The following is a 25,712-nucleotide window of genomic DNA, read 5'->3' as shown; positions in this document are numbered from 1 at the left end:
CCTTCCTAACGCGGGGATGAGGGCCCCGGGGCTCAGTGGTGGAGCGGCTGCCTTGGGCTCAGGTCCCGGGTTCCAGGCCCGCATGGGGCTCCCTGCCCGGAGCCTGCCTCTCCCTCTGCCTGGGTCTCTGACTCTCTCTCTGGGTCTCTCATGAATACATAAATAAAATCTTAGAAAAGGAAACAAAGCAAGGATGCTCACATCAGAAGGGGGTGTGCTGGTCACAGAAGATCACATGGGTGGCCCAGGAGTGCACGCGGAGGCACGCGCAGGGCCGTGAGCTGCGCCCTCACATTCCCTCTCCAGTGCAAGTCTGTCGACCGAGGGAACCGAGGAGAGAGACCCGCGGGAGGGGCAGGTAGGCGGGCGGGACAAGGGAAAGCTGGCCTTGCTCGCACCTGGGAAGACGCTGCCTCGGGAAATCCTCGCTCCGGGTCGGGTCTACAGACCCTGGGTGACTACAGAAGGGCCCAGGCTGCGCATCTCCGCGGCCACTCCACGAGCGCCCGCCCTGTCCTTGTCCCAGCATTTGGTGATGGGAAGATGCACAAGTGCCTGGGAGCCGAGAGCGCATTTTCCAGGACCACCTGGGTGGTTAAGCATCCGACCCTTGGTTTCAGCTCAGGCCCTGATCTCAGGGTCCCGAGATGGAGCCCCCAGATTCAGAAGGGACTCTGCTCCTCCCCCTGGCACACCCCCACACACCTGACCCTACCCCATAAATAAATAAATAAATCTTTAAAAAAAAATTAAAAAGTGCATTTTGCAGCCAAAGGGCCAAGCCTGCGGACCCCGCGGAGCCCCAATTTCCCAGGCCCCCTGCTCGGGGCCATCTGGGGGAACACACCTGCCCCCCACCCGGTGCTCCTCCGGGTCGCGCAGCCGGGGACCCCACCGCGCCTGCGCAGCGCACCTGGGCGAGGGGGGCGAGGAAGGAGGCGGGGCTGGCGGCCGCCCGCCTGGGAGCCCCTCCAGCCCCGCCCCGCGCTCCCGGGTGGCCGCGCCGGCTCCAGCCGCGCTGATTCGGCCCTGGCATCCGCTTAGCGCACCCCCCGCCCCGCCTCTGCACCCTGCGCCCCCCGCCCCACCTCTGCACCCCCCGCGCCCCTCCTCTGCTCCCCCCCCGCGCCCTCCCGCCCCGCCTCTGCACCCTGCGTCCCCCCGCCCCGCCTCTGCACCCCCGCCCCGCCTCTGCACCCCCGCCCCACCTCTGCACCCCCCGTGCCCCTCCTCTGCCCCCCACCCCGCGCCCTCCCGCCCCGCCTCTGCACCCCCCGCCCCGCCTCTGACCCCGCGCCCCCCTGCCCCGCCTCTGCACCCCCGCCCCACCTCTGCACCCTGCGCCCCCCGCCCCGCCTCTGCACCCCCGCCCCACCTCTGCACCCTGCGCCCCCCGCCCCGCCTCTGCACCCCCGCCCCACCTCTGCACCCCCCGCCCCGCCTCTGACCCCGCGCCCCCCCTGCCCCGCCTCTGCACACCCGCCCCACCTCTGCACCCCCCGCCCCGCCTCTGACCCCGCGCCCCCCTGCCCCGCCTCTGCACACCCGCCCCACCTCTGCACCCTGCGCCCCCCGCCCCGCCTCTGCACCCCCGCCCCACCTCTGCACCCTGCGCCCCCCGCCCCGCCTCTGCACCCCCGCCCCACCTCTGCACCCCCGCCCCACCTCTGCACCCCCCACCCCGCGCCCTCCCGCCCCGCCTCTGCACCCCCCGCCCCGCCTCTGACCCCGCGCCCCCCCTGCCCCGCCTCTGCACACCCGCCCCACCTCTGCACCCCCCGCCCCGCCTCTGACCCCGCGCCCCCCTGCCCCGCCTCTGCACCCTGCGCCCCCCGCCCCACCTCTGCACCCCCCGCGCCCCTCCTCTGCCCCCCACCCCGCGCCCTCCAGCCCCGCCTCTGCACCCTGTGCCCCGCCCCTGCTCCGCGCCCCGCCTCTGCACCCCCGCCCCGCCCCGTCTGCTCTCCAGCTCCGGGCCGGCGGCTGCGGCTGCGGCGAGGGAGGCTGTGCCCGCGGAGCCATGGGGCGCGACCCGCGGGCCGCGGTGGCCGTGGCGCTGCTGCGCCTCTGCCTGGGTGAGTGGCCGCGGGGGCGCGCGGGGTCGGGGCGAGGAGCAGGGGCGGGCGCTGCGCGGGGGGTGCAGAGGCTCGGGGCGCTCCCCCGCCTGGGACTCGGGGCCGGAGACCCGGAGACCCGGAGACCCGCTCTGGGGCCAGGACCCCTCAGAAGCAGGGCGGGAGGCGGGGCGGCTGATGGGGGAGCTGCGGGGCGGGGGCGTCCCAGCTCCCAGGGCGACCTCGGGGCGCGGCCCCCTACGCGGGGTTCCGGGTCCCGGTCCGGGTGATGGGCGGAGACTGGCCGGGGTACCTGGAGCCCCGCCTGGGCGGGGAGGGGGCGGCGGGGCCGGGGGTGGGGGCAGCCTGGGCAGAGCCTAGGGCCAGCCGGGGGGGCGAGCTGGGGGCCAGTGTGGGGCCAGCATAGGGCCAGCATGGGAACAGCCCCGGGAGCCAGCGTGGGGCCAGCGTGGGGCGGGCCGGGGACCAGTGTAGGGCCAGCATGGGGCAAGCCGAGGGCCAGCCCTGAGAGGGCCAACCCTGAGTGTTCTGCGCCCGCTCTCCCCGCAGCCCAGGCCAACTTCGCCCCACACTTCTTGGACAGCGGAAACATGGCCCTGTTCAGCCTCCCAGAGGACACCCCTGTGGGTGAGGACCCTCGGCAGCCACCTGCTCCCCGTTTCCCTGAGGGTGGCCCACATTCCCCAGGACACCAGGACTGAACCCGTGACTCCCCTGAGCCCATGGGCACAGCGGGTGCCAGGCTGTGGGCCCTCCCGGGGAGCCCTGTGTGCCCTCTCAATTCCCTAGTGCGGTTGCAGGAAAGGAGGTCACGGCTGTTGTGCAGACCTAAGCCAGGCCAGTCCCGGTGACCCGGGGTGGGGGGCAAGGGGGGGCGGGGAGATGGGGCCACCCCGACAGCAGGCGGCGGCTGGCAGCCTGATGTAACCCCTGGGCTCAGCCACGGCACTGCCCCTGACTCACCGTGTGACCTTGAGCAAATGTACTTACCTCCCGGAGCCCCCCCTCTTTAGGCTCTAAAGAGGCCTAGGAACACCCACCTTGCTGGGGTCCCCAGGCCGGAGGGGGAAGGACGACATTCTCCCTTCTAACCTCTCGCTGGCTGGGTGGGGAGCCCCGAGAGGAGGGCAGCGTGAGAGACCTACCTACTCAGACACTAATCCAGACGTGGGGACACCACGCTGCCCGTGGGTCACCCTCCTGCCGTCCTGGCTCCTCCCTTTCCTCCCATCCCCCACCCCCTGGGACCCCAGGTCTTGGCTCCTGGGACAGGGTCAGTACCACACAGACGTCCTGGACTTAGACACCGCCGCCCGAGGCTCCTCCGTAACCTGTGTGACAGATTACAATCCGTACAGTGGCTGCTTCTAGCTCCTCACTGACAGCGATGAAGAGTCATGATGGTGGGGGGGTGCTCACTTCAGGGGGACCTCTAGCTCTGAATTGAACACCCGCTTTATAACTGAACGGCTGAATCCTTGGCCCTGAACAGATGCCACTCTGGGGAAAAGCTGGGTCCCAGATTCTAGTCCCCCTTCCGTGTCTCCTTCCAGGTTCTCACGTATATACTCTAAATGGGACAGACCCTGAGGGAGACCCCGTCTCCTATCACATCAGCTTTGACCCCAGCGCTAGAAGTGTCTTTTCTGTTGACCCCAATTTCGGAAACATCACCTTGGTTGAAGAGCTGGACAGGGAGGTATGGACGGGGGTGACAAGTGCTGCCTGCCACGTGTGCAGACAAACCTCCGTCGGTTGTGGGTTTCCCTGGAGGTTGTCCTGGGAGAGACCCCATGAGCCAAAGGAAAGGGACAGCAGATCAGGGCTGGAAAGAGTGTTTTTTTGTTTATTTAATGTAAGTTCCACTCCCAACATGGGGCTCGAACTCACGACCCTGGGATCAACAGGTGCTCTACGGGCTGAGCCAGCCGGGGAAAGTGTGGCTTGGAGAGTGGGCCTGAGTTTGGTAAAACTCCACGCCTCCACACCTCTGCCCCTTTCTGCACCTGCAGGCGCCGGGGCATGGGCTACATTTCTCTTCGGGGCCGCGCACCGGGTTGGTGGGCCTGGCTGGCCCCCTAACTGGGCTTCTGCCGGGGGTTCTGGCCAGCCCGGGGCCGGCGCTGGACTCCACCAGCTGCAGACCCGGGTGGAGAAGGAGAGGCTGGTGTCAGAGACCGCTGTAGGGACACCGGGGCGGAGGTGTGACGGTGCACCCTCCCCGGCACCCTGGGGACCTCCCTCGCCGTGGCCCCACCATGGACGGAGGAGAGCCCAAGATACCGCAGACCTGCTGTGGAATCACAGGGGGCTGGGAGGGGAACCCCCTCCCCTGGGAGCCCAGCACGCGGGCTTAGCACCTGTCCCCCTTCTCCAGGGAGCACTCTCTCGGGGCGCCTCGGTGGCCCCGTGGGTTTGGGAGAGCTCCCGATGTGCCGAGACCCGAAGCAAGGCCCCAGGCACGGCCAGAGGCAACCTTCTGCCCCCCCGCCTTGCACCCGGCTCCCTCGCAAGGCCTGGGTCTGCTCCGGGGGGCTCAGTGGGGGCGGCGAAGGGAGAGCCTGGATCTGTCAGGCCCCCACACCCACCCAGTCCTTCTGCCTTACAGAGGGAGGACGAGATCGAGGCTGTCATCAGCATTTCGGACGGCCTGAATCTGGTAAGTGCACCCCGAGCTGACCCCTGGCAGCACCGGCTCCCGGCCCGGCCACCCTCCCTCCTCCAACCTCTAGGGGCTCAAGGGCAGCTCGGAGCCGAGGCCCAGCAGGATGTGCTCCCCGGTGCACCCCGTGCACCCCTTGCACCTCGCTTTCCCATCTGCCTGCACCGACCGGCCCCGGCCAGGTCACCCGAGGTGACCCCGCAGGCACCCAGAGCTGGCTTCTCCGTCCCCTCCTCCCCCACGGCCAGCACTTCTGCCCAGCCCTCATCAGTGCTTGCCGGGGCGATTGCAGGGGCCCCCAGCTTCCAGGCTACCCGACCCCACTCCGTCTCAGCCAGAGCCATCACCTGGAAATGTTAGACCAGCCACAGCTCGGCCCTGAAGGCGCCCACAGCCGCCCCCGCCGCCCCAGGACACACGGGGCCCAAGCCACCTCCCGCACCCCGGGCCGCCCCATCCCGCACCATCTGTCTCACCCACTTCCTCTCCCACGTTCACGCTCCCAACCATCTCGCCCTGAATCTGCTTATGTTCCCTGAACCCACCACGCATGTCACTCCTCTTTGCCTTCGCGTGTGCTGCTCCTCCTTCCGGACGGGCTTTTCTGCCTCTGCCCCTCTCCTCTGACGCACTGCTGCAGAAGCTCCTGCCATCCCACCACGGGCTGGGCTCCTTGCCCCTTCTCGGGGCCTCTGGGGACAGCTTCCTAGACCCATGGCGTGCGTTTACCTGTTGCTCAGCGCCCGCCTGTGCCTGCCGCCGCCCTTCCCGCCCCGCAGGAGGTCACCACCTTCCTTCTCTGTGTTAGTTCTGCCTGCCAGCCCAGTCTGCAAAATGCACGCCATCAGCTTGTGCCTTCTGTCTCTGGGATGGAACACAGTGCTTGGCACCGCGTGCTTGCTTTCTAATATCTGTTGCATGAATGAAGGCAGGCAGGAAGGCAGGGAAGAGGGGAGGGAGGAAGGGTATGAAGAAGGGGAGATATCGGGCAGAGACATCCCCCCAGGGCACCCCCCCCCCGTCCTTTTGTTGCCAGAAAGTCGCACTGCCCCAACTCCTGTCCCCTTTGCCCCTTTGCAGGTGGCAGAGAAAGTCACGATCCTGGTGACCGATGCCAACGATGAGGCCCCCAGTTTCATCCGGGAGCCCTACATGGTCCAGGTGCCTGAGGTAAGCAGGAGGCCCCAGGCACTCCCACCTGGACCCGGGGTGACGAGCACCCCCTCGTCGCTCGCTGCCCTCCGGAGAGCCCCCACTTTGTGTCCTCCCCCCACCTCTGTTGCCGACCCCTCCCACGTTCGTTTTGATCCACGGGAACGTCCGTGTACTGTTTTCTGTTACGCTCATGACGTGTGTTTCCTGGGGAAACGTGAAATATGTAGAAAGGCAGAAGAAAAAGTTCAAAAATCAGCCCCGATCCCTCTGCCTGGAGACACCCTTGTCAGGTTCGGGTGATTCACCGGATCGCTTTGCTTGTGGTTGTTTCCGTTGCGGGGACGATGCCGGACCCCCGCTTCCTCTGTGCCGGTTTTCGCCTACGTACAACGTCAGCGTTCCCTCCGTGATCGTGAAGTCCAGGCTTAACTATGGTTTGAATCGCTTCCACTTGGTGCACGGTCCACCACTCGCTGAACTCGTCCTTTGCATTTGGGTATTTAAGATGCTTTAAGTTTTTGCTGTCATAAGAAGCATCAAATCCTGAACCTAACACATAAACGTAAAACGGCCCTATAGCTAATTAGGGTGATTTCCCTAAGACACAGGCCACGATTTGATATGGGTAGGTTGAAAGCATGGGTGCCCGGGGGAGGTGCCCACGTGGAGCTTGCTTGCCCTCTCCCCTAGGCTCTGGGAAGGCGGGGGCTTTGTCTCCCATCCCTCAGCAACACTGGAGGTTCTCATTTTTTTTTTGGTAAAGATTGTATTTATTTATTCATGAGAGATACAGGGAGAGAGGCAGAGACACAGGCAGAGGGAGAAGCAGGCTCCCCGCGGGGACTCGATCCCAGGACCCCGGGGTCACGCCCTGAGCCGAAGGCGGACTCTGCTCCACAGCTGAGCCACCCAGGTGTCCCGACTCTCGAGTTTTGTAATGTTTGCTAATCCAGTAGGAAGAAGATAACTTCATTTTGGCCTAAATGGTAGGCACGTGACCCCTGGCAGTGCTGAATGTGTCTATTAACCATTTCCCCCATTTCATATTTTCCATATTGAAACCCTTTGTCTTTTGGGAGTCTTGGTTTTGGAGGCTGTCTGTTCGTCCCTCTGGGTCCCCTGCCTTCTTCCCCGCCCCCGCCCCGACTTTGGCACGTTTCCTCCACGGCTGCCGGGCCCCCAGTGGGCGGCTCTCGGGTTCATCGTCACCTATCACCTCTTCACCTCTTCTTAGCCTTTCATGCCCTGACTGCACCTGTCTCTGGCTCCCTCACCCCCTGCCCCCTGAGCGTTCTCTCTCTGCCCCGGGACTGAGCCCTCAATGGCTGTGACCCCTCAGGACATACCTCCTGGGAGCAGTCTCATAAAGGTCCACGCGGTGGACAAGGACACAGGTTCTGGAGGGAGTGTCACCTACTTCTTGCAGGTAAGGAGGGGCACACCGGGCACACGGGGCACTGCAGGGGCCTGGGCTAGAGGGGACACCTGGACGGCCCCCGCCTCCATTGCCAAGGTCCTGAGTCGGGGTCTCTACTATTGCCAAAGATTGTCAGAGGGGTCCCATCAGATCCACAGGGCTGGGCTGGCGGGGACATGACAGGGCCCTGGGTGGGAGCTGTCTGCCCTGGCCGGCCCACCCTGGGTTCCTCGGAGATCCCCTGCCACCCTGTCCCCAGATACCCGGGACCCTCAGCTCTCTATGCCCAACCACTCCCCCGGGAGAGGGCTGGGCTCATTTGCACCCACTCAGGGTTGGAGGAAAGTCTGGCTGGGCCTAGGATTGTGGAGAGGAGGAAGGGCAAAGGGCGACCCGTCAGGAGGAGCAGTGCTGCAACACCCCTGCCTACCCCTGTCCATCCCCCTGCAACCCCATCAAAAGCAGAGCCCCCTTCCTCCTCCTCCTCCTCCTCCTCCCTGGGCTCTGCAGGAACCAGCCGCTGCTCCTTTGTTCTCAGTCTGTCCCTTGCTCTCAGGACTGTCAAGGCAGCCAGGATCTGGGGGGGGGGGGGGGGGGGAGGCGTTCTGGAGAATTCCCCAGGCGCCCCATGTTCCGGGGAGACCCTGCCCCTCCTCGTGGGCCTGGCTCTCCCAGCTCGTTCCTCACGTGCACAGTGGGAAAGACACCGGCACCTGCCCACGGGCGGCGGGGATTAGCTGCCTGTAAAGCTCGGCTAACAGCCGTGATGCACAGTAACCCCGTCCCGGCTGGGGGATCATCCCCTGGTCCCCCACACCCCCGCCGCAGTGGCTTCCCTGCAGATGCAGAAGGCCTCCCCGTCTCTGGCTTCCGAGTCCCCGCTGCTGTGGCTCAGGGCACCTGCTGGGTACCTGTGGGGGACTCCGGGCCCGGCTGGTGGGAAGCACACTGAGGGACGGGAGAGGCCCAGGGCCAGCACGGCTGGGGCTCCCCGACGGAGGGTGGCACAGGGGTCCCCCCTGGGCCGGCCCGGGCCCGAGTCCGAGGACCAGCGCACCCCCCGCTCTTGCAGAGTGCACAGGCCACCGTGTTTGCCGTGGACCGTCACAGCGGTGTGCTGCGCCTCCGGGCCGGGGCCACCCTGGACTACGAGAAGGCCCGAGCCCACGTCGTCACCGTGGTCGCCAAGGTAATGGGGAGGCGTGGGGAAGCGACCCTCGGATTGGAGCAGGCTCAGGTGCTAGGAGAGGCTGGGGGCACTTCGTGCAATGGGCACAGGGGTGCAGCTGCCACAACCTCTGGAGAGGCGTGGACGCGGTCCCCAGACTGCAGTCTGTGGGCCGAAGATGGCCCCTTGGCTCCTGGAGGGGGTGTCCACCCCGTGAGCACGACCCCCCCACAGCCTGGCCTCCGGGCACCTCCCTCCGTCTGCGGGGCCTTGCTCACCTCACCTCTCCCTGTCTGGGCCTCCGTTTCCTCATCTGGCCACCCGTGAGGCTCAGCTGAGCTCCTCGGGTCTCTAAGGTGCGTGATGTGGGACCTGCAGTTCAGCAGGCGCTCAGCCCAAGCGGCGCTCAGCCCCCTGCGGGCGGGAAGCCCAGCCCTCCGTCTCGGCCCAGCACTTCCCTTTCCAGGAAAGGAAAGGCCCTTGCTGCTCACATGTTGGCTACAGGCCGTCGCGCTGCGGTCCAGACCACCCACCTGCCGGCCTGGGCTCAGGTGCGGGCCGCTCAGGCCTCAGCGGGTCCTCAGGGGGCGTCTGAAGCTGGGTTCCCGGCAGGAGGGGCAACTGGGCTCTGACCCTCTCCTCCCCTGCCGTTTGTCGGCCACGATTTCCCTGGAGACAGAATTCACGTCTCTTTTCCCCAAAGCAACGCCCGTGGGTGCCTCGTGCGTACCAGGCGCTACCTAAGACTTCCGGGCATCAGCTCCTTTAAACAAGCCCTGTGAGGGGGAGATGGTCCCCAGGTGACGCAGGAGCCAAGAGAAATCAGAGAAGGCAGCTGGTCTTGGGCCAAGCAGTGGTGGGGGGGCCCCGGGGCGCCTCTGTCTTAACCACCTGCTTCTTCCGCAGGATGGTGGAGGGAGGCTGCGAGGGGCTGACGTGGTGCTGTCAGCCACCACCACAGTCACAGTCAACGTGGAGGACGTGCAGGACATGGCCCCCATCTTTGTGGGCACACCCTACTATGGCTACGTGTATGAGGACACTCTTCCGGTGGGTGGCTGGCCCCTCGGCCCCGGTCCCCTGTCTCCGCTGCCTCGGGAGCCCTGGGCCCCGGCTCTGGCCCCTCCCCGCAGGGCTGGCCGTGGATGGGCCAGTGGGGGTGCAGGGGGGAGGCTGCACCTGCTGGCACCGCCGCCGCGGTGGCCACATCTTGGCTCAGGCGGCCTGACACCCCCAGCCCCTGAGAAGGGCCGGGAGGAGAGGCTGTGGGGGCCCATCGCTGGGGTTTGGGTGCGGGAGGGGCCGAGGCTCCGCCCGGCGGAGGGGGGCTCGCTGGAGGCCACAGCAGGCCCAGCCTTCACGCGAGGCTCCAGGGCTCTGGGCAACGGCGCTGCGTCCTCAGGCCTTCCTTCCGGTCGGACGGTTCCAGACCAGATGAGACTGGGCCGCGATGCCCCGGGCGCTCCCGCGCTGGGCCCCGGCTGGGGTGCCGCTTGTCCAGGAGCCACGGCTGAGTGGTGGAGACGAGCGCAGCGTGAGGGACGCGGGCCGGTGCCCCTGGGGCTCCCGGAACTCAGGGTGGACGGGGCGGCTGAGGCACGGCCGTCAGGATGCAGCCACCAGGGCGCCTGGGCCGGGGAGAGGGGCCCAGAGGGCGGCAGGCTGAGGCCCAGGCCAGCATCGTAGTTCCTGGGCTTTGCCTTGGAGCCCCCGTGCCCGGCCCCTCTCGCCCTGGCCCCAACCCTCCCTCCACGTGGCCCTGAAGGCAGAAGGTGGGTGAGGCAGGAAGGCGAGGCTGCAGGGCCAGACGGTGGAGGCCGGAGCTGAGTGCTGCGTGTGGGAAGGCGGGCTGTGGGGACAGGCCCGCTGGGAGGCCCGACTGTCCCTGGGTGGCCAAGCACCGACCCACGTGGGGGAGAGACGGGGAGCAGCGGTGCCCCGGGCCCCGTAGACAGGTGGGGGCCACGCCGAGGCCTGGCCCTTGGCTTGGGTGGCGGTGGCGCCCTCCCCCCATGGGGGCAGGTGTCTGGGGAGGGGCGAGCCCCAGCATCACTACCGGCCTCAGGCACCACTTCTGCTCACCCAAGGGCTCGGAGGTACTGACGGTGGTTGCCATGGACGGAGATCGAGGCAAACCCAACCAAATTCTCTACAGCCTCTTGAACGGTGAGTCTGGAGCCATCTGGGGATGGGTCTGTTGCTGGGCTCCAGCTCCCAGCTCCTGGTGATCAGAGTGACCTGCCCAGACCTCCCCGGGTCCCAGTTTCCTCATTCGTACAAGTACAAGGTGTATGGGGGCGGGGGGCCTGCTGGGTTCCTCCAGGAGGTGACAAGCCTTCCTGGGCCTGTGCTCCACCCCTGCTGGCCCCCACGTCCAGCGACATGGAGAGAAGCAAGTGTGGGGGGCAGGGACTGAGAGCAACGTGGGTGGCACCGACTCCTGTCCCTCCGCCCTGGCCACACTTTAATTAGCAAAAGAGGGAGCAACATTTCTTACACTTTCTAAAGCTGTTTTTTTTCTCTCATTCTTTTGGGGAGGGAGGGGGCAGAGGGAGGAGGAGGGAGAGAACCCTAAGCGGGCTCCACGCCCAGCACAGAGCCTGACCTGGGGCTCGATCCCAGGACCCTGAGGTGGTGACCTGGGCCGAACCCAGGAGTAGGAAACCGAGCTGAGTGAGCGCCTCAGGCACCGCTCCCATTCTTTAAAATCCCTGACCTAGAGCATATAGTGGAATTAAATGAATTAGATGCCACGATGAAACTGCACTCCCTACATTAGCGCTGCCTGTGATGAGAGCAGCTCCGAGACGCCAGCAGGCCATCCCCCGTTCCCGTGGGGTTGGAACCCAAGTGTCCTGGTGCCAAGACTGTGTTCTTCGTACCACTGAGCAGCGACTGAGCAGGTCCAGGTGGCCCCGGGCGGGTTCCGTGGCCCCCGGGGCCTGTCGGTCTGCGCAGTGCCGGGCTCCTGGGTGGGATCATCACTCCTGGCACCTGCTCGGGGACCTGCTCGCATGGCTGTGCTCTCGCTCAGACCCCTGGGCCCACCCTCGCCCCCTGCCAGCAGCCCACGCGGGTGGAGCAGCTTTCCCCACCCCAGCACCCGCGTCCCCCCTGCTCTCCTCTCCCGCCTCTGCTCCTCCTCCTGCAGCCCCGGCCCCTTTCTCTCCTCTCTGCCCTTCCCTGTCTCTCTACCTCTGGGTCTGTGCCTCCCTTCCTCTCTCCATCACTCACACACACACACACACACACACACACACACACACACACGTGCACGCCCACATGCACACAGGTGGCCCATAAGGGCAGAAAAGTTCTGAGAGCTAGACTCAGAAGGGCGTCTACACTCGCTGTGTCAGCTTCGGAAAATTACTGAGCCCCTCTGAAATTCAGTTTCCTCACTGGCCAGATCCGGATGATAGAATTACATTCTAGAATAGGGGGGACGCCTGGGGAGCTCAGCGGTGGAGCGTCTGACTTCGGCTCAGGCGGTGACCCCGGGGTCCTGGGATCGAGTCCCACATTGGGCTCCCCGCAGGGAGCCTGCTTCTCCCTCTGCCTGTCTTTGACTCTCTCTGTGTCTCTCATGAATAAACAAATAAAAATCTTTAAAATAAATAAATAAACAAACAAATAAATAAATAAATAAATCGTTCTAGAAGAGGGGAGGGCACTTGATGGGATTAGCACTGGGTGTTATACTATATGTTGGCAAGTTGAATTTTAATTTTAAAAATGTAAAAATAAATAAATAAATAAATAAATAAATAAAAAATAAATAAAAAAAAAATTAGCAAAGTCCTTCGAAAAATAAATAAAGATTAAAAAATAAATAGGAAAAAAAATAAATAAATAGGCTACAGGAGCACCTGGTGTGGCCCCCCTGGGCCTCCCTTGGCCACGTGTGGAGCTGCAGGGCACATCTTTTTCCCATTAACAGGGAGTGATGGAGCCTTCGAGATAAATGAGACCTCTGGAGTCATCTCCGTCATGCAGAGCCCTGCGCAGCTCAGGAGAGACGTGTATGAGCTGCACGTACAGGTACCCTCCCCCTAGCCTGGCTGTTCCTCCCACCCTCCGGCCCTGGGAGATTCCAATGGTGATGAGACCCAGCCCACCCCCAGCACCCACTAGGCACAGGGAGGGAGCTAGGTGTTGCCCCACAGAGCACCCACATCACACAGCCTGTGTGAATGCTGCAGACACCACACAGCCCCTGGCAAGGGGAGATGTGAATTCACAAGGAGGCAGGACTGACCTGCAAGGCCGTGAGCATGGGTAGGACCAGCCGGTTGAGACAGGAAGGGCATCCCTGCGGCGGGGGGAGGGTGACTGGGGCGCCGTGGGCCAGGAAAGCCCCCTGAGCCAAGGCTGGTGGTGAGGGCACATGAGGTACTAGGGACGCAGCAAGGACACAGTCGTGGGGCCAGAGCACAGTTCATGGGCAGCGCGAGGACAGAGAGGTGGTTGGACGCAGGCTGGGCCCAGGGGGGTAAAGGCCCTGAATGTGACATACGGTTGTTTTCCTGGAACAGGCCTGGTTTTGTGGGCATGCGGTCTGTGTAATCATACAGGGATCACCATTAGAAGGGTCCCCTGCTGGGCATCATGCTCTGCTCTTGCTGTCTTGAAATTCTGGATAATTTTTTAACCGTATTTTCAAACACTTTTTTAACAAAGGTTTTTGCTAAAAAATATTTTCATTTTTCACTGGGTCTGCAAATTATCAGGAGCTGGTCCTGCCCGAGATCAGTAAAGAGCCACTGAAGGCTTTTGAGCATGATTAGAGTCTTGTTTAAAAGCTCATCCTGTCTGCGTTAGACAGGGCGGGGGCGGGGGAGGGGGGGCGGTTCCCAGGTCTCCAGACCTAGGCCAGCAGGATTTCCAGGTCCCTCCCGGCAACAGGAGCTTAGTGTGTCTGGGATAAACCCAGGACTCTGCACGTCCTGAGACCCCAAGTGATTCTGGCACCAGCCCCAGCCTAGGGTTTGAGAACCCTGGTCCCCACCTGAGTTTAGGGGAACCTGGGTGAGGGGCAGGGGGGCAGAGCCATTAGTCAAAGTGATACATGAAGGCCCTTGGGGATGAGGGAGGGGGAATCACAGAAATAGTCAAATTGTAAAATATGAAAGAGGCAGACTCCACAGAATGTGGCTGTGAGGGGTGAGGGAAAGGGGAGGGAGGGGGGACTGGGGTAAGGGAAAGGGGAGGGAGGGGGGCCTGGGGTGTGGGAAAGGGGAGGGAGGGGGCCTGGGGTGAGGGAAAGGTAGGGAGGGGGGGCTGGGGTGAGGGAAAGGGGTGGGAGGGAGGGGGATCAGGGATGAGGGAAGGGGAGGGAGGGGAGCGAGGCGGGGGGAGGGAGGGGGCCCGGGGGTGATGCTATGGGGAGCGCAGGACAGGAGGCAGGTCCCGGAGGACAGGCATGCAGAGTGTCGCTGTCTCGGACCCTGACATTGAAATCGGCACCCGGGGGTACGGGCTGGCACCCGGGAGACAGTGTCGCCTGCAGGGGCTACGGAAGGTGGGCTTGGGGAGCAGGGCTGCCCGGGGCGAGGGGTGGCCGTGGGGACCGAGGGGCACTGGCTGAGAGCACAGCCATGGGAGCTTGGGAGGCCGAGTGAGGAGGGCTGTGGCCTCAAAGGAAGCAAGCCCAGGAGAGGTCAGAGGTCGAGCAGAGCTGGAAGGTAGAGGAGGTGTCGGTGTGACGGTGTGACGTTGGCGACAGGGCCGAGAACGGAGGAGGAATTAGGCCGCGGATGTGGAGGCTTCTGGAAGGGGGTCCAGGGCAGCGGGTCAGGCGGTGGAGGTGCCAGGGCATGGAGTTTCAGGGCAAGAGGGCCGAGCTTGCTCCCAGGGCAGGCGGGGGGTGGTACAGTCCTGGGGAGTGCCCGCCGCAGCGGGTGGTCCACACGGGGCCTGTGCTGGCCGGCTGCGGCACCCGTGTTGGTGTCTGCTGCTGCATCTCCACGCTCCCTCCCTGCAGCCCCCCTGGCCAGACGGACACCAGGACAGAATGTGGCAGCATGGGGATTTGAACCCGTACCTGCCTGGCTGCAAAGAGGGGCCAGTGTGGGAAGGTGGGGGGAGTGCTCAGTGAGGAATCAGACACCTGTGAGCTCCTCCTGCCCCAGCCTGGCCTCTCAGCAGCTGCATGACCCCAGGACTTCTCAGCCCCCTGTGCCTCGTCTGTGAAATAGGCTCAGTACTAATCCCCATAAGGTCACCTAGGGCTGCAGCAACGCTCCTGAAAACCTAGTGTCCTGAAGCAACACACACTTATACCTCGCAGTCGCCGTGGGCCAGTACTCCAGGCTCAGCTTCGCTGGGTCCTCAGATTCAGGGTCTCTCGTGTAGCTGCCACCACGCTGTCAGCCAGGACTAGGTTCTCATCCGAAGGCCAGACTGGGGACAGACTGGCTTCCAAGCTCACATGATTACTGGCAGGATTTAGTTCCCAGTGGGCTGTTGGCCGGGGGTCACCATTAGCTCCTTGGGACCCAAGCCTCTCATCTCATCAGAGCCGGCAAGGGAGAGAGTCTGCTAGAAAACACGAGTTATGGTCTGCGTGGTCTCAGGACTAAGTGTGTCTCGTCCCCTTTGCCGTGTGCAGTCAGAAGGAAATCTGTAGGGCAGCCACACCTACAGAGGGGGAATTATGCGTGGGGACGAGTACCCGAGGCCGAGGTCCGTGGGGCCACCTTTGGGTCTCTGGGCTCACAGCAGTAGCCACCTGTCCCCACCCCAGGTGACCGAGGTCAGCTCTGCAGGTGTCCCAGCTGCCCAGGCCATGGTCCCGGTCACCGTCAGGATCGTGGACCTCAACAACCATCCGCCTACGTTCTACGGGGAGAGTGGGCCCCAGAACAGATTTGAGCTGTCCATGTACGAGCACCCGCCACAGGGAGAGATCCTGCGGGGCCTGAAGATCACCGTCAACGACTCAGACCAGGTGCGGGGGCCTGCGCTCCACCCTGTCTTCCCAGTGCCCCGAGCTGAGCTCATCAGCCTTGGCCGCTTGCGTCCCAGGAGCTGGGGGAGGGGGGCTGAGTGGAGGCCAGCTGCTTAGCGGGGGACGCTCGCGATCAAGTACAAAGTGTAGCCGAGCCAAAGCGCCTGTGTGTCCGGCCATGTCCATCCCTCCTTGGCCCGGTGCGGGGCCCGGCTATACATGTGTTGCCCCACTCAGTCTCCACTGCCGGCCAAGTGGCTTCCTCCCACCCACCTCCCCAGCTTAGGGGCACAGGAATCTCCTCGCTTAGCCTGACTAAGGAGATTCTATGCCCATTCACCTCCCCATTTCCTCTCCCCCAGGGAGCCAATGCCAAGTTCAACCTGCGGCTGGTGGGGCCTGGAGGCATCTTCCGCGTGGTCCCACTGACAGTCCTGAACGAAGCCCAGGTCACCATCATTGTGGAGAACTCAGCCGCCATTGACTTTGAAAAGTCCAAAGTCTTGACCTTTAAGGCAGGTGACGCTTTGCACTGCCCTGAACGGGGGTGTTGGGGGGTCCTCGGAGGGTCCTCGGAGCTCCTGCTTCAGTCCTGCGGGGTCCCTGCCGCTGCTGCCCCTCCTCTGCCCTCCTGGCCCTCCTTCCCCCTCTCAGGTCCTCAGCCCCTCCTGCTGACAGGGCAGCCGGGTGGAGGGGGGCAGGGGGAGGGCACAGGGGCCTCCTCCCGTTGCCCACACAGCCTCACGGAGCCCCCATCCCAAACTGTGACTGTCCCTAGGAGTGCAAAAGGGCTCCATGCACCTGGTTAACAGATCGAGGCAGAAAAGCGATTTGATTATCAGGATAAACGTATTTGTCCTATGCCTTTGACATCTGTCACTGATCCTGATAAAAATTTTAGCAGAAGATAAAAAAAAATTCCTTTGAATCTGTGATTAAAATTATACACATGTATATGATGCATGTTATATATAAACATACATAATTATTAATATAGAAGAAAAACAAATTCTTCACTGACACCTCTTAAACTATTATAATTATTTATAATTATACATACATTACCACCACTACAGCGTACGTCATGCTTAAAAGTGGAATTCTGAAAGCTTCCTATGAGGTCAGGAATGAATCCCGGACGCCTGCTATCACCGCTATTATTTAGCACTATTCCTGGAGTAATGTTATTCCTGGATAAAGAAAGGAAATAAGAGGCATGAACGTCAGAAAGGAAGAGACAAAAAAAATATATCATTATTTGTAAGTGGTTGTTATTGTTTGCTTACACAAATCTAAGAAATGTTGGAAAAACAAACACAGCAAAGTTGCTAACATGACCGATGGCAGACTTAATACGCCAAATTCGAGAGTGTTCCTGTGTATGAAAAATAGCAAAGAGAATAATGGAATAAGAGATTCTTTTTTTATAATAACAACCAAAGATAAAATTCCTAGGAATTAGGGTAGTAACTATGCAGCATCTAAATAACAACAACAACAATAAAAAACCATGAGAATTTAACAAAGAGACGTAAAGGAAGCAAGAAACATAAAGGCGCACCTTGCTTAAGAAAATGCAAATTCTCATCAAGTGAATAAAGGATTCAATATCATTTCAACCGAGTCTTGGGCAGCCAAGACTTGGGGAGGTTGTGGGGGGGGGGCAGTTTGACGTAATCACACTGATTTTTCTCTGAAGAAAGAAACCTCTAAGTATAGCCAGGAAAACAGAAGGAAAGAATAGGAGTCGGGAAGCTCCCTAACAAATATTAAATTATATCATGTAACAAAATAATTCTTGAAATCGAGACCAGAAAGGAAGATGCAAGTCAAGGAGACCAAGGAAGTTGGCCCCCTGAGAACTGCAAGAAAGCCCGCCTTTCAAGACCGTGGGCCTTCGGGGTGCCCGGGCAGGGGGTGGCGGGCCTGGCAGGCTGGCGCCGAGCAGGGAGGGGCAGGGCAGGCGGGTGCGGGGCTGGGTGCCCCAGGCCACTGCCCGGACAAGCCCTTAGGTTCCTTCCTCCCCCAGCTCCTGGCCATTGAGGTGAGCACTCCAGAGAAGTTCAGCTCCACTGCAGATATTGTGATCCAGCTCCTGGACACCAACGACAACGTCCCCAAGTTCACCTCCCACTACTACATTGCCAGGATCCCCGAGAATGCGCCGGGGGGCTCCAACGTGGTGGCTGTCACGGTGGGTTGGGGGCTACCCCGGGGGGGTGGGGACTCCCAACGAAGGGGCCTCCTGAAATCACCTGGCTCCCGGTTTGAATCGCAAAGCCCAGACTCATTAACTGTGTCCTGGGACAAGCTCCCGGGCCTCTCTGAGGCTCAGGTTCTTCTTTGGTACAATGGGTATGACTGTAAGGGGGACACGGGCATAAACTCCGAGCTCAGAGCATGGGCCCCATCTCCCTTTCCTTCCTCATTTATTTTTATTTTATTTTATTTTATTTTATTTTATTTTATTTTATTTTATTTTATTTTATTTTATTTATTTTATTTAATGTTATTTATTTTATTTATTTTACTATATTTTATTTTATTTATTTAATTTATCTATTTATTTTACTTTTTTATTTTATTTTATTTTATTATATTTTTTAAGACTTTATTTATTCATGAAAGACACAAAGAAAGAGAGAAAGAGAGAGGCAGAGACGAAGGCAGAGGGAGAAGCAGGCTCCATACACCAACATGCAGGGAGTCTGATGTGAGACTCGATCCTGGGACCCCGGGGTCACACCCTGGGCCTAAGGCAGACACGGGGCCATCCGGGCTGCCCCTGCCTCATTTATAAAGGAGGGGTGCGTGCCCTCCAGATCCACACCTGTTGCCTCCTCAGACAGTTGAGCCCTGGGCAGAGAACTAGGGCTCCCGGGCAGGCCTCCAGCTTGGCTGTCCCTAGTTGGTTTAACCCCGGGTCCCCTTGCGTCGCTGCCGAGAAGCAGCCCTCCAAGGGCAGGGGCCACCGGGAGCGTTATGTCTTCCAGGCTGTGGATCCAGACACGGGTCCGTGGGGCGAAGTCAAATACTCCATCTACGGGCCCGGGGCAGACCCGTAAGTAGATCCAGGATCCTGGGCAGGGCCTCGGGCAAGGGATTTGGGAGGTAGGGGGCAGAGAGGACAGGTGCTCCACACAGGAGGACCCTGGAGAGGGTTGGACCTGGGTTGGAGAAACGAGCCTGAGCCCAGGGTCGGGGTGGGGGGAGCAGGAGAGACCTGAGGCTGAGCTCCTGGGCTCTGAGAGCGATGGATGGAGGGGCGGGCCCCGGGAGGGCGGGGCAGGGCCTGAGGCTGCGAGGGGTTAAGTTCAGGGTTAATAGGTGGGTGCCTAGACGGGGCAGGATAGGACCGGGGTGGGGGGGCCCTTTGGAGAAGCTGCACAATGCATGGGAGGTGGCTCAGTCCGACAAGGCTGCCCGCGTGTGCACGTGCGTGTGTGCTCATGCAAGCGGAGCCCGAGCGCCCTGTGCCTTGCAGCTTCCTGATCCACCCGTCCACCGGGCTCATCTACACCCAGCCCTGGGCCAGCCTGGACGCCGAGGCCACCGCCAGGTACAACTTCTACGTGAAGGCGGAGGACACGGAGGGCAAATACAGCCTGGCCGAGGTCTTCGTCACCCTGCTGGATGTCAACGACCATTCCCCTCAGTTTGGAAAGAGCATCCAGGAGAAGACGATGGTGCTGGGGACCCCGGTGAAAATCGAGGTGAGCTCTGAGGGCAGCCAGGCTTCCCTGAGAGCTTTGTTGGAGCTGCTGCAAGAGGCGCCACAGGATAATAACTTATTTTAAAACACCACGTACTGGCTTCCCGGGACGAGCAGGGGTTTTTAAGGTACTTTGCATGTCCCCATCCCCACCTCAACCCAGAAATTACCTCTACAAAGGAGGTATTGCTGCCCTTTCACACAAGAAACAGTCGAAGCTGGGGTAGTTGCCGTGTTTGGCTGCCCACATTCGCAGCAGTGCCCCACCGCCCGGTCTCCCCAGTGTGGAAAGCCAGCAGACGAGGCTTTCAGTCCCAGCTGCCCTCCTTCCAGGTTCCTATCCCTAGACAGGTCGCTCATCACCCAAGCTTCTGGGTTTTCTCTTAACAACGCCTGCTGCCCAGCCTCGTTCTGAGGGTGGAAGGGGACAACAGGCGCAGGCGCCCGGCCCCGGCCCCGGCTTGCTCAGTGCTTCTCCCAAGTCCAGTGCACTCCAAGTAGGGGTAGGACCACTTCCCATCAACCCAGTAAGCCACCCACATGTGACCCACCGGTGTGGCCAGGGTGCACAGGCGTCATCCTCGAAGCCCCACTCTGTCCGACCCTCCCCACGCGCAGGCCACAGACCAGGATGCAGAGGAGCCCAACAACCTGGTGGACTATTCCATCACCCACGCAGAGCCATCCAACGTGTTCGACATCGATGCGCACACCGGGGAGATCCGGCTCAAGAACTCCATCCGCTCCCTTGATGCTCTGCACAACATGACGCCCGGCGGGGACTTCACGTGGTCCCTAGAGGTGCAGGCCAAGGACCGTGGCTCCCCCTCCTTCAGCACCACGACCTTGCTCAAGATTGACGTCACCGACACGGAGGTGGGCACCAAGGCAGGGCTGGGCGGGAGCTGGGAGGGCCAGCTGGGCCTTGCTGTGGTGTGGTCGGAGGAAGGAAGACTGTCCCCAGCCTTCCTCGGGGGGACACTCGGTGCCAGCACCGGCCGCCGGCGCCGTTGGACGTGTGGGCTTTGGGATCAAGTGGCAGGTGATCCTAATTTCAACACTTTTTATTTGGGCTTTGCCCAGCCCCCACTTCCTTTCCCGTAACCATAACCGGGGACAGTGATGGCGCCTCCGAACGGGCCTTAAAAGGCAGACGTAAAGCCACTGTGGGCCGTTCTCAGCTCCGGGCTGCTGGGATCCCATCTCACTAAGGGACTTGCTGGTACGCTCGCCAGGTGGGGCCCGGTCGCTGGTCCCTGGAGGGAAGCGGCCCCTCCTCCCAAGGGGCCCGTCCAGCTGAATCTGAGGCTGCTCCCACGCTCGACACGCTCTCTTGGTGCATTTCTCCGGGAGCGCTGCATGGTCCGTGCGTTCCTTCCAGGATGGAGCCCAGGTGCTCCTCCGATCCTCAAGGGGTGCCCGGCCCCAGCAAGTCCAAGAGCTGCCGGGCTCCGGGGGGCCAGAGCAGCAGAAGGCGAGGGGGTGGCTCTGTCTTCCAGACGCTGTCGCGGAGCCCCGTGGCCGCCTTCCTGATGCAGACCAAGGACAACCCCCTGAAGGCTGTGGCCGTCCTGGCCGGCCTCATGGCCATCATCGTGGCCCTGACCGTCCTCATCTCCACCGCCACCTTCTGGCGCAATAAGAAGTCCAGCAGGGTCCTGCCTGTGCGGCGTGTGCTCCGCCAGCGGCCCAGCCCCGCGCCCCGGGCCGTCCGCGTCGAGTGGCTCCGGTTCCGGAGGACCAAGGCTGCCGCCAAGTTCGCGCTCAAGGAGGATCCGTCCAACGAGAACGAGAACGGCAACAACAACGGCCCGGGGAGCCCCCCGCCGCCCTCAGCCCCCGCGCCGCCCCCTGCGCCCGCCGTGGCTCCCAGGGCTCCCAGGGCGGGCCTGGCGCGCTGGGCTGTGCCTACAGTCTCGGGCTCCCTCAGCCCTCGGCAGCCCCAGGGCTCGCTGCAGCCCGAGGCGGGAGGCCCCACGCAGTCGGCTCTGGTCTCGGAGCTAAGGCAAAAGTTTGAGAAGAAGGGCGTGGGGAATGAGGCTCACTTCTAGCAGGTGTCCCGGTGGCCCCCGCGTCCCCGCCCCGGCCGTCCTCCTGCCTGCACCCTGCTCCCTGCCATCTGCCCCCTAGGGTCCTCTCCGTCCGTGCAGTGACGTAAGCCCCTCGCCCGCGGCTCTGGACACGGACACACCGTAGACGAGGGAGTCCTCTGTTCATGGGGGGCGCCGGCAGATCCTTCGTCCTCACCCAGATCGTCGGCACGCTCCCCATCCGCAGAGGCTGGGGGTCCTCCAGTCCCGCGGGTCCTCCTGGGGCCCCAGCGCCCTCAGGTGAGGACCAGGGCCCCGGCCTCGTGTGGTGGGGCCAGCCGGGACCTGCTCCCGAAGCCCCCGGCAGGGGCAGAAGCAGAAGGAAGCTGGGTTCTGGCCAAGCCTGTGGGCAGGGCCCCCTGCGGGCTGCGGGGCAGCAGGTGCATCGCGCAGGGCAGGGACGCACTGACAACTCACGCGGCCTGCGGGGCTGTTCCCCGCAGAGGCAACTGCAAGGAGGATGGTGGTGTCTGGGCAGAGACGGGGCCCCTGCCTCACCCGCGTGGAACCAGGGGCACTGGGATGACACGGCCCCAGCCAGGGCGGTCCCAGGCGGGCCCAGAGGTGTCCGGGCTGCAGCGTGGCCGTAGCCACCGAGCCACCCGGGAGAGCATCAAGCCCCGCCCGAGGTGCCACCGGGGGGGTCCCTGAGGGGACAGTGTGGGTTCTGGAGACACCGGTTTGTAGCCTGCTCACGTGGTATGAGCCGGGGAAAGCCGCCTAAACCCCTGGTCGCTCACTCCTCGTCTGGAAAGTGAAGCGAGTCCGTCCCCACCGCCACTCACAGGCTCAAGGTGAAGCCTGAGACAAACACGTGGGAACAAGGGCCTCGGGCAAGTGCAAAAGCAGCACCAACATGCAGTATTTTCCTGCGGACCGACTCTCCGGGTAGGAGGCGGGGGGTGGGGGCAACTCTTCCAGAAAGTATTAGAAGCCTTCCGAGCCATTCTGACCAGCATCCCCCGGAGGGCGGTCCGAGTGCAGCCCCCGGCCCCTGGCAGCCAGATCTGAATGATGTCATTGCCCTTGACCAAGGCCGTCCCGTTGTCCTCCCCCCCCACTCCAGCGAGCGCCCCAGGGGACCAAGGCCACAGTGCCTCCATCCCAAGCCTCTGTCCAGAGGACAAATGAGTTTCCGAGGGAGGAGCGATGGCCGGAGGCCACAGCAGGTTGGTGGCAGAGACCTGGTCTCGGGGCTCCGGGCTTCTCAGCGCTTCCCTCTGGCCGAGCGCCCCTGGCCAGCCGGTGACCACATGCCTGGAGAGCGGACGCACAGGCCTCTATGTTCAGTGCAAAGAAGTCTTGCCCAACTTCAAGGAAACCTGCTTTATAAGGAACCCAGACGTGTCAGGGAGAGGGAGGTGGGAGTCTTGTTTGCACCTGCCGCCCCTACTAACGAGCTCTCGAGTCTCCTCCGTGATCTTATTTAAGCAGATTCTATGCAAACGTGGTTCCCTCCATTTCTGAGTGTGCGTTTGGAGAGGTTGCTCAGCTGGGTCGCCGTGTAAGCCCCGTGCTGGGGCTTCAGCATCCCAGCCCCGGAGTGTATTCAGAGGTGGAATCCAATAGGCCGGGGCCCAGCGTGACCCCAGGGGCGTTTTGCAGCCTGTTTCAGGAGAGGGCTGCCCTGGACCGTGTGTGCCGTCTGTGGGGAGCGCAGCATCCTTACGCTGTGCGTGCCATCGACCCCTTTTGTAAGTGGTCAATAAAGCCTGTTAAACAAGGGCCACGGGGCCCCTGCTCCCTGCTGACGTGGGCATTCGCGGGCTCACGGGGGCCAGTCTCCCTGACAGCCGGCCCAGCCTGCCTCCTGGCTCCTTCGGGGAGTTGGGGTTCCCCCAACCCCCAGATCTGACTCCGTGGGCAGCTGCGAAATTTAGTCCAGACGGCCACACATGTGCCTCTAACGGTAGCACATTGGCAGGGCTTGGCTATGCGATCGCGCCCCACCGCGCACCTGGACTAGGCTTTTCTCCTGAGCAGGACAGGCCCCAGCGGGGTCGCTTGGGAGGGAATGAATGAGCCCTGGAGCTAGAACTAGTTCCCCCCAACCCAGCCCAGGACGGCGGGGATGGGGAGACCTGGCACAGACACGGAAGCCTGGGGACGGTGTGGTCCCTGGGACACTGGTCACGAGAGCCTCTGGGCTAGAAGCCCAGGCCAGCATCCGGGCCCTGGGGGGCTCGCGGGCTCCTGGACAGATCCAGACAGAGGCAATCATGGAACCTGGGCATGTGGGGCGACCTCCTGTGCTGGGAGGTGTGGGAAAGTACCTGGTGGCCAGCAAGAGCCATACCGAGAAAGAACAGGAAGGTCTGGCCTAACCTAAGGTTCCAGCAAATGTGGAAGTGACCGTCCCCCGGGGGAGTGAGGCGGGGCCACATTCTATGGCATCAGGCAGTGGTGGGGGCCCGGGACTGGCTGCCTGGCCACACGGGACAGGCCCGGCCCTTAGCTGGCACCATTTTAAGCTTCTCGCTAAAGAGTCGGGAGGCGGGGGTTTCAGCTTAGGCAGGATCCCTCTCACTTCTGGGCCCTAAACAGTGGATGGACGATCAAGAGATGCAGAGATGCGTCTCTAGGGCGATCAAGAGATGTGTCTCTAGGGCAGCCCTGGTGGCTCAGCGGTGTAGTGCCGCCTTCAGTCCAGGGCGTGATCCTCAGGATCGAGTCCCACGTCGGCTCCCTGCATGGAGCCTGCTTCTCCCTCTGCCTGTGTCTCTGCCTCTCTCTCTCTCTGTGTCTCTCATGAATGAATAAATAAAATAATAAAAAAAGAGATGCGTCTGTAGGAAATCTGCAGGATGGTGTGTGTTTCCTCCCACGGTTGAGGTCAGACTTTCTAACTATATGAAATGAGGTGGTACTTGACAGTCTGACAGCCCCCATCCCCACGTCTGAATCCTGGCTCTGCTGCCTACGTGTGACTTTGGGCAAGAGACTAAGCCTCCCTGGGCCTCACTTCTCACGTCGACACATGGTACAAAAACTCATTGCTTTGAAGGTGACAAGAGCTAATCTATGCAAAGCACTTCGCACCAGCTCTGTACCTGCGGATTCAAGTTCAGGAGGCAGTTGCTATTCTTAGACGTACGAGAGGACGTTTGAGGGGGTCCGCATGCTGCAGCGCCCACCCTGTCTGGAGGCGAGGACTCCTGCTCAGGCTTTACCTCCAGGATGTCTCTGCCTACTGATGGGCCCGGGAGCCTCTCTGTACCAGGAGAGGAGGGGAGACTGGGAGGGAAACGGAAGAGGCCACAGCTCTGGGGCCTGTGCAGCCTGGAGCCTGTGTTTGAGCATCCACATTCCAAAGGAGTTGGGAACTGAGGAGAGTGTCCCCAAGAGAACCAGTGGGACTCTGTACCCAACAGCTGTCCCTCAGAGTCCAGCTGGTGAAATGTGGCAAGAGCTGGGGCACAGCCGGGGCCCCCTGCCCCCCTGGGGTACATTCTGCAGTGCTGCTGCTTGAGGACTGGGGACTTTGAGAGAAGCCGGGGTCAGCCCGCCTGGCATGGATGCTGGCAGGTGCTAGTGCTCCTCTGACGATCCTCAAGGGCCCCGGCCGTGGCAGGATGGACGGGGAGGATGGGGAGTGTGCCATTGAGGACCACGGCTGCCAGAGTCCATGCAGACATGGTGGGGGGGGGGTCCCTTAGGAGAGTCACAGAAGCAGCGCAGGTGGGGTGGGGGCTGGGGTTCGGTGGAGTTTGGCCCAGGCTCCAGAATGAAGTGGCGACGGCTTAAACCACCATAAAGTGGTCAATAAAGTAAGCGACTTTATTTTGTAGCTGCAGGCTGGTGATGTTGGGATGTCCGTGTGACATGATGAAATCATGCAAATGCACGTTTTTAGCTGAATGAGGTTCAGTCATTTGTTTATTCATCAATTCCGAGTGTACTGTCTGTGCCGGGCCCCCTTCCGGGTGTTAGGTCCCCAGGCTCCAACAAGCCAGAAGGAAGGAAGGAAAAAGAAAAAGCACAAAATCCCTCCCTCGGGTTGACAAGAGCAGACCCGTGGGGCCGGCGAGGCCTTCGTTCCAGAAGCCAGTACAGATGCTCCTGCTTACAGATGTGTCCTGGACCAAAGGCGCTCACCTTACAGTTACTTGGCCTAAGCTCTATTTAAATAGAGAAGATGCCCGAGGGCATGACAGGTGAATCCGAAATGAGAGCATCTTTTTTTTTTTTAAGATTTATTAATGTATTTAATTTACTCAAGAGAGAGGATGGTGGGGAAGGGCAGAGCAGAGGGCGAGGGACAGAAGCAGACTCCTGGCTGAGTGCAGAGCCTAATGCAGGGCTGGCTCTCGGGACCCCGGGATCGGGACCTGAGGCGAAGCCAGGTGCCCTGGAAACTACAGCATCTTTTAAACATTAATTAAACAGAATGTGGGATGCCTGGGTGGCTCAGCAGTTAATCGCCTGCCTTCAGCCCAGGGTGCGATCCTGGAGACCTGGGCTCGATCCCGGGTCTCCAGGATCCT

The 25,712-nt window shown here is 61.9% G+C and overlaps 1 protein-coding gene across 3 annotated transcripts; it reads left to right on the top strand.

Moving 5' to 3' along the window:
• The first annotated feature begins 1,951 nt into the window (after positions 1–1,951).
• Positions 1,952–23,940, top strand: CDHR1 (cadherin related family member 1). Of its 3 annotated transcripts, XM_041747003.1 has the most exons (17): positions 1,952–2,075; positions 2,625–2,702; positions 3,629–3,774; positions 4,684–4,734; positions 5,818–5,907; positions 7,232–7,318; positions 8,382–8,498; positions 9,384–9,527; positions 10,565–10,643; positions 12,418–12,518; positions 15,223–15,426; positions 15,789–15,941; positions 17,456–17,620; positions 18,420–18,487; positions 18,911–19,139; positions 19,757–20,014; positions 20,638–23,940. In XM_041747003.1, the coding sequence occupies exons 1-17, from the start codon at positions 2,021–2,023 to the stop codon at positions 21,187–21,189; spliced, it is 2,577 nt and encodes an 858-aa protein (XP_041602937.1). In that variant the 5' UTR covers positions 1,952–2,020; the 3' UTR covers positions 21,190–23,940. The 3 variants fall into 3 exon arrangements, with proteins under 3 accessions (XP_041602937.1, XP_041602938.1, XP_041602939.1); XM_041747004.1 differs by lacking the exon at positions 2,625–2,702 and having other exon boundaries at positions 1,992–2,075; XM_041747005.1 differs by lacking the exons at positions 1,952–2,075; positions 2,625–2,702; positions 3,629–3,774; positions 4,684–4,734; positions 5,818–5,907 and adding an exon at positions 6,760–6,878.
• The last annotated feature ends 1,772 nt before the right edge of the window (positions 23,941–25,712 follow it).

Source organism: Vulpes lagopus, chromosome 3 (assembly GCF_018345385.1).
Source record: "Vulpes lagopus strain Blue_001 chromosome 3, ASM1834538v1, whole genome shotgun sequence".
In the NCBI taxonomy this organism is placed as follows: domain Eukaryota; kingdom Metazoa; phylum Chordata; class Mammalia; order Carnivora; family Canidae; genus Vulpes; species Vulpes lagopus.
The sequence above is the reverse complement of the archived record's forward strand: the minus strand, read 5'-3'. Positions and strand labels throughout refer to the sequence as shown.